At 31.1% G+C, this 8,460-nt stretch overlaps 1 protein-coding gene across 1 annotated transcript; it reads left to right on the forward strand.

The window, feature by feature from the left end:
- Positions 4,818-6,399, forward strand: LOC104723301 (AT-hook motif nuclear-localized protein 23). The gene has a single exon (XM_010441636.1). It carries the CDS (start codon positions 5,109-5,111, stop codon positions 5,985-5,987), a length of 879 nt encoding a protein of 292 aa, XP_010439938.1. The 5' UTR covers positions 4,818-5,108; the 3' UTR covers positions 5,988-6,399.

Below are 8,460 nucleotides of genomic sequence, written 5' to 3' on the forward strand. Positions count from 1 at the left end.
TTGAAGACAATACAAAATTGGTGAATTGATGTAAGTTAAAGTTTTGGTGAATTAGGGCAGGTGAAAATGCAGAAGCCTAGTAGATAGATGTTCTTTACATTACTCCCCCGAAATTTAAGGACTTTAGAGAGAGAAATAAAGAGCTATTCCCAATGCTTTCATGAGAGAGAGGTGACAGCTGAGCTGCTTCGTGGCCGACAGCTATACGTTCCTCTCTCTCACTCTTTGATTTCCCACGTGTCTCTCTTCTCCCTCGCACTTGCCTTGTTCATAATTTTCTACAACTACATTTATGTAATGCAAGGACCCGTATGTTCAGAAAGGAAATAATAAAGGAGGTTTATTTGAAATATATTACGAATTCATTTGTATTCTTCTCAGTTCTCACATCTATATTTTAATAATATATATAGTTGTTATTTATATCCTAATTTTTGGGATACATTGATACTACAGAGTTGTTATTATAAATTTATATAGTATATACTATACTAAGTTTTTGGGAAAAAATGTTATTATAAAGTTGTTATTATCTGCGCATGCCTGCAGGTATTTTATTGGTTTTTGGAAATAAAACCAATTTCTGCTTGCGAACAGTAGTTTAGTTTTCAACCTCGTACCAACACTGTTCAATGTCTGTGTTTACGTATAACATAATTAGGTATTTCAATATTCATCATGTACTTTTGTAGAAACCTACACATAACACGTATATATATCCAACTAAATTAATTCATTTTTCTCTGTCTACATAAAGATAAATAATTTAGCTTGTAAATTTGTTTTTCCTTGGTTAGATAGAAAACCCTAGAGATTACGTGCTTCGATCCAAGAACTTGGATTTGACATTTCTGATTCGTGTTTCTTTGAATCTAAATTGCAAAAGTAAATTAACCGAGAAAGTTCGCACCTTCGCGCGTTTACTTAACGCGTATCCCTAGCTACGTAGTTTAGTTACATCATCAGCACTGTGCTTAAAATTATGGATACCCATGTTTTTTTAACCATTACGGAGTGTTCAACTTGGACACTTTTACATATTTTTAAATCGGAAACGAGTTCCAATCGAATAGTAAAATTTGGAAACTACAAACTTTGGCTTTGATATATATTACCAACGGCAAAGAAGAAAACAGAAAGACTTTGATATATTTAGATTTTATTAAATATATTTTCGAATTTTTATTACGGGTTATTATATTAGAAGGTGGTAGACTGGTACTCAACTTGCAATTTTAGTTTCCCACCACCTGAAAAAACCAATAACCAGTAACGATGTTGCGAATATCACACCAATATTTTTAATTTATCACATACACCAATTTCGTATTAGTATTACTATGCGCTAAAATATGTGGACCAGACCCGTATATATTACTTTAGAGTATAAATTCCGGGAGATTTCCAGTCCATCAATATTAATGAAATGAATTTTGGTTGTCCTTAAGGACCCATTGAATTGATTTATTAATGATTCTGTAGATTCCATGAAACTATAGAAAATTATCTTTGTATTGTTATTATAATTACTTCATCCATGGTGAATAATCTTTATAATATGAAATGAAACGATGGTGTTGTTTCGGTTAGTATTTAACAACTTCAATATTACATGGTCAATAAAAAAATATAGAAATTACTTTATAATATATCTACCGACAAAATATACATCTTTTAGGTTTATGCATATACTACATATATAATATATACGTGTGTAAAACAGGGTTACCTACCTTGTTAAACATATTTAGGACGGCATTGTGGCGAATTTCATAACTTAAAAGACCCACTTACTTCAAATATCTTTGTAAAAAAAAAAGTTTTATGTGCCTACACAATGCAATTGGATAAGGAACCATATGCCACAAACATCCTTAAAATATAATATAGAAAATAATGAATATACATAAAATAAATTTATTAACAGTGTATATTATATATATGGCTTTGTCAGACATCACTACGTTCGTTCCAAAAGTCGTCATTGCCAATAGGTTTTGCCTTTTGATTTTAGTGGTTTACAAATACATCAACCTATCAAGTAATTTTAAGATACTATAATTTATATAATGGAAGCGACTCACACAGATAGATATATAGTATTTTGTAATATTACTGTATACGTAAAACTAAATTAACAACTTTCACTAAAAAAGTAACCTCTTTTGATTATATATTAGTCTAGGTCATAACATGGAAAAATTATAAATTCTAAAGGTTTTAAAGATCTAAAAACTTTTGCACGTGGAATGTGCAATCTACCCTAAAAATATCGAAGCGAACTAAAGAAATGATAAAGACACTAGTTCTGTGATTTGATTGTAATCATTATGTCATAGAAACTGTCCTATAAAATTCATACTATTCTATGCTTATAGAAATCAGATAATGTAATGTAGAGTAAGAGATACATATACTATTTCAAAATAAAGCAAGTCCACATGTTGCTATGCTAGCTATCTTCATCATTTAAAATTGATTGTTTCAGTTCAATCTTTCGGTTTGCAACACGGTATATGGCTATCCCTAGCCGATCCCTTACATATGTAATACCCAAAATTTGTCTTGGACCTTTTGGTTGTATTGAAAAATAAATCAAATCAGCTTGGATTTCAAAATACTAAACCTCGTAAAAAAAAAAGTTCGAGTAAGTTGCAATATTATTCATTGGGAAAAATCAAAAACTAGTAGTATTAGACAACACTAATTACATTACAAGTGATTTTTAATAACAACTAGGTACTAACTCGCGATAGACCGCATGCTAAACATTTTATTTTTAAAAACTTTGTAAAAATAATTTATTAATTAAATTATTTATAATAGTTTGTGATTGAAATTGTTGGTTTAGAATCTTAGCAATTTTTTCAATTTTTAATATATTTATTGAAAAAATGACATCAATAAAAAATTGAAAATGTAACAATGAATAAAATAGTTTAAACCTTTGATTATAGACATCTTTAAAAAAGAATTTAAGCCTTTTAAAAATTTATGGCTTGAGTTTTTTTTGTTAAGAGGATAAATATTTTGTAAGGGGATATTTTTTTGGTTTCAATTTTTTGGTTTCTGTATTTAATTTAGATAGATTGATTATCCATGTAACCCTGCGATTTTGGTTAATTAATATAGTAGGATTTTTAATTTTTAATAATTACTAATTATCTTTTATAGCCTCAGCAGTTTTAATCTTTATTTAATAATTTCTAATGACAATTACATGTAATTTTTTACACTTTTTAAGATTATTTTTAATTTTGTACTTTTCAATTAATATAGGAAGATTAATCTAACACTTTAAACCGATAGTTAATTATGAAACTTTACTAAAAACACATATAGTGGGTTTCAAAAAATATTGTAGTCAACGTACCAAAAGGTTGATTCAATCGTAAGATTTTAAAAGAAAAAGAAAATCTAGACTAAATGATTCACATGGCTCGAAATTTAAGTGTTTTCTGATGTAAACGCCTTCACTAAACTGAACTTTACATAATTTTTCATTCTTTTGAGCTTTATTTAATTCATGCCTTAACAAGGGATAAAAAATATCGTAATGGTAAAACGTAAATTTAAATAATGTATTGAATGTAACAACATTAATAAAGGCTCGAAATTATTGGTTTGAAATGATTAGATCCAACTAATTTCCAACGAAAGACGGTCAAAGCCAAATAAAAATTGTATTAGCAGCTCTCCATGAGACCCAAAGAGAAAACCCATCCAAATGGTTCGTTCAGACAATCGTGGACCCCACGCGCCGCTTCTCTCCTCTCCCACTTGGTATTCTCTCTCTCTCCTCTCTCTCTCTCTCTAATTAATTTTTAACTTTGATTAGTTTTAGTCAACTTTATTGTTAACCATGGTTAACTAATAAAATATTTATTTTATATCCATTATTGATTTATGAATATGTCTGTTTACATGTGTGTTAGCCTAAGTTGTTTTCTTCTGAATAGCTTATACATCTTCTTTTTTTTTTTTTTGCAAGGCGTATATCTTGATTTAGGAAACTGATATGATTGCTTCTGTATATATAAGTCCTGAGTATACATAATATTAATTAAATTTAAATAAATTATCAAAACAGAGACAAGGCAATGATGGTGGAGAATGTTTTGAAGGACAGAAAAGAGGAAGCATCTTAATGAAACCCACAAGATAACCCCAACCACATATTATCATGATGGCTTCATTCATCTTAATCAAACTTTAAACTTTCATTTTCTCCAAATATTTTAACTTATTATACCAATTAGATCACACCCACTCACATACATACATATCCTTCCCAACTTCTCACTCCCATGGTATGCGCGTGCATACTACTTCCGCTAAACTACTTGATAATATCAATAACAATGCATAGCTACTTATGGAACTCTTTGTATCTATCTAAACCAATACTAAACTATGAGTTTTAAGCTTAGCTATCTTCAAATAAGGTTTATATGTAAAAACTTTCATATCTTACTTTTCCTAAGCAAAATACCTGCTTGTATGGAACGTAGTAATAGTTTACAAACAATATAGCCAAAAAGCCACAAATGCAAACAGTGAAACCTAATATATTTTGCTTGTGGTAGTCGCGTATATGTCACGCACTTGCTATTGGAGAAGAAGAAGAAGAATGGAGTTTATTGTCGAGTCCAAAACACACAAAACGACGTACAACTCAACGAGAACAAAAAATTTGAATTGAAGTCGATACCAAAACGAAATATTTTATCAATATCTTATTTGTAAGAGTTTAGGTTAGACAAGTGACTGCAATTAGATACATATATCTATATATACACAAACATTTTTTCTTCTTCTTTAATGCTTTTATTTTAGTCTCACCTTCTCCTTCTACTTTTTATCATTTCCCTTTCTCTTCCCATTCTCGTCTTCCTAATAACTTCTTCTCAATCCTCTCTCATATCTTTTTTTTTTTCTTAGTTTAAATCTCAATATTATAAAAATAAAAAAACATATACAAAATCTACAGAGAAGAAGAGAAGCTTTATTTTAATCTTGTTGTGGATTTGTGTGTGTGTGTGTGTTTTATATAATTTTTTCTTATTTTTTTCAAATTAAAATCTCTTTTCTTTGCTTTTGATGTGGGCATGGCTGGTCTTGATCTAGGCACAGCTTTTCGTTACGTTAATCACCAGCTCCATCGTCCCGATCTCCACCTTCACCACAATTCCTCCTCCGATGACGTCACTCCCGGAGCCGGACTCGGTCATTTCACTGTCGACGACGAAGACAACAACAACCATCAAGGTCTTGACTTAGCCTCCGGTGGAGGATCAGGAAGCTCTGGAGGAGGTGGTCACGGGGGAGGAGGAGACGTCGTTGGCCGTCGTCCACGTGGCAGACCACCGGGATCGAAGAACAAACCGAAGCCTCCGGTGATAATCACGCGCGAGAGCGCAAACACTCTTAGAGCTCACATTCTTGAAGTAACAAACGGCTGCGACGTTTTCGACTGCGTTGCCACTTACGCTCGTCGGAGGCAGCGAGGGATCTGCGTTCTGAGTGGTAGCGGAACCGTAACGAACGTCAGCATACGTCAGCCATCTGCGGCTGGAGCGGTTGTGACGCTACAAGGAACGTTCGAGATTCTTTCTCTCTCCGGCTCGTTTCTTCCTCCTCCTGCTCCTCCCGGAGCAACGAGTTTGACAATATTCTTGGCTGGAGGACAAGGTCAAGTGGTTGGAGGAAGCGTTGTGGGTGAGCTTACGGCAGCTGGACCGGTGATTGTAATCGCAGCTTCGTTTACTAATGTTGCTTATGAGAGACTTCCTTTAGAAGAAGAGGAGCAGCAGCAGCAACAACAACTTGGAGGAGGATCTAACGGCGGAGGTAATTTGTTTCCGGAGGTTTCTGCCGGAGGAGGAGGAGGACTTCCGTTCTTTAATTTACCGATGAATATGCAACCAAATGTTCAACTTCCGGTGGAAGGTTGGCCGGGGAATTCCGGTGGAAGAGGTCCTTTCTGATGTGTATATATTGATAATCTTTAAATATATACCGGCGGAGGAGCTTTTCCGGCGAAGAATTTGCGAGAGTGAAGAAAGGTTAGAAAGCTTTTAATGGACTAATGAATTTCAAATTATCATCGTGATTTCGGACATTGTTCTTGTTCATCCTGTTAAGCTTAGGTTTTTTTATTTTTCTTTTCTTTTCTTTTTTTTTTGCGTTTTGTAGAATTTTATGTTTTAAGCCTTTTTATTTTCTGTGAAACTCTATTTGTGTTCGTCTGCGATGAAAAAAATATCCTCAAGTCTTTCTTCCTATCTAGTCACTTCGGGTATCACAAATTTGATATCGACTTTTAAGAGCTAAGCCAATTAGAGTTTGATTAGAGGTTTTATTCCTCATGAATCAAAAATTTCTATAATATTGGTGCTATGTTGATATGTATAAACATATGAATGGGTTTAATCCAGGTCTTTTGTGTTTTGTTCAGTGCAATGATTAAGTGCAAAACATATTTTTTTGGGGATTTGGTGATAGAATTTATGACTTAAATATATGTTTTCTAATATTTTTATGAAATAGAACAATGTGATCAACTATTAGAACAAATAATATTGCTTAATGGATGTTCTTCATATCTGCTGCTATATATATACTTGACTTATATTTACATAGATATAGGTATAAGTGTTGTATGTGTGTGGCATGGTAATAAACATATATATACATATCATGTGTGTGTGTGTCTCTGTTTGGGTGTCAACTCAACATTGGTTTTCAAATTCTTGAAGCCCTAACATATCTATATGACCAGTTCTGTTTTGGTTTTGATCTCGACGAACAAAACAATTCGTTTGTCATTGAGTTTTATATTTCTCCGATTTTGTTTGTGTCCTGACATGCATGTTTTAGGTTTTGTTATACTTATGTTTCTCCGATGTGTTGTGTATATATTTTAGTTCTTGGATGCAGTATGAAAAGTTACTATTATATGATTTAGATATCTTTCATTATATATTTTCGTAATAATATATATACCACTAATGTGTGTTTCCAACTAGTGTGGATGAAGTTAAGTTTTGAATTTGTACGGGTAATGATTGTGTTTTCACTTCTCGTTAAGTTAAAATCTTCATATAAGATTCCAATGTTTATGATAATTTAACTAAATTGTTAATGATTTTATGGGAATCTCGTATTGGAAGCATACTTATTAAGTTATTATACTGGTGTGGTGTGGTGCTTATCTGTAAGAGAATTTTCTTTTGATTAATCAATTGAGCTTTTTATTTAGAAATTATATTCTCTGAATAAAGTTCCTTAGTTATGCGACTTTCCTATTTTTATATTCCTGTTTTAAATGATTTGTTTACAAGCATTAGTATATCACATTGAACATGTAATGCGTGAGAATACTGTATACTTGTTATTTTAGTTTCAAACCCATTGTTGATCATATTATAGAGACTATATATATTTCAACTGTTTATTTTAGTTAAAATTTATTGTTATAATATTAGCAAGTTTTATGTAACTATATGTCCATATGCATTACAGTATATTAGTGGGTTATACATCTATATTGAAATAGAATTATATAAAAATAAATAAATAAATAAGATATCTATTAATATTCGTACCTAAATAATAAAATATTTTTTAAGTTTGTAATATATATTTGTTTGACACATGAAATAACTCTTTAAACGTAAACCACATTTAAATAAAAAACATGTATATATGCATACAAGTTCTAATTAACATCTACTGGAAGCAAACATAGTTTCCCTATTTTCTTCCAAGCATTTGGTTTAACTACATTTAATTTTGTTATATAATTTGAACTAACTAAAAAAATAGTGCATCTAAATTTTGGTTGCATTATATTTAGCATGAGTTTAATAATGAAATCATGCTAAATAGAAATCATTATCTTGAACTAACTTAAAAAATAATGAAATCATATATAATTCACTGATGTATTAATTTTGAAAAAACTGTGTGTAAATGTGAATTATAATTAAATAGTACAAAGGCAACGTTTTTTCTAACTTATAAAACATTAGTTAATGTAAAATTTTATTTCTAAGGTTTTTATCTTCATATCTATATATATAGAAAGAGAGTCATTTGACTGATAACTTCTTTGAAAACTTGAAGCATTATACATTTATACTGGTCAAACAAAAGTTATTTGACTATACATACAATATATGCATAGTAGTTGCATACTATAGCTATACTTTTGTAAAATACAATTGTCACAATCGAAAGAATGATCTATTAATTATTTGATAACAATATTGATTGCTACTTTGAGAATGATGAATAAAGCTGTCGAGAGGCACCGTCGAGTCGACTCCAAGTCCAACAACATCTAAAAGAACCCCTTTTTTTCGCCAACCCTAGAATTAAAATTAACGGAAAAGAGACTTAATTAGTTATTAATCCAAGCGAGGGGAGTAGAGTTTACAAAACAAAACTAAAAAAGTT

The sequence above is a fragment of the Camelina sativa genome, chromosome 11 (assembly GCF_000633955.1).
Source record: "Camelina sativa cultivar DH55 chromosome 11, Cs, whole genome shotgun sequence".
Taxonomy (NCBI): Eukaryota; Viridiplantae; Streptophyta; class Magnoliopsida; order Brassicales; family Brassicaceae; genus Camelina; species Camelina sativa.

What these genes read in the sequence shown, in the direction of transcription:
- LOC104723301 (XM_010441636.1), top strand. Translation starts at nt 5,109, where the DNA reads ATGGCTGGTCTTGATCTAGGCACAGCTTTTCGTTACGTTAATCACCAG.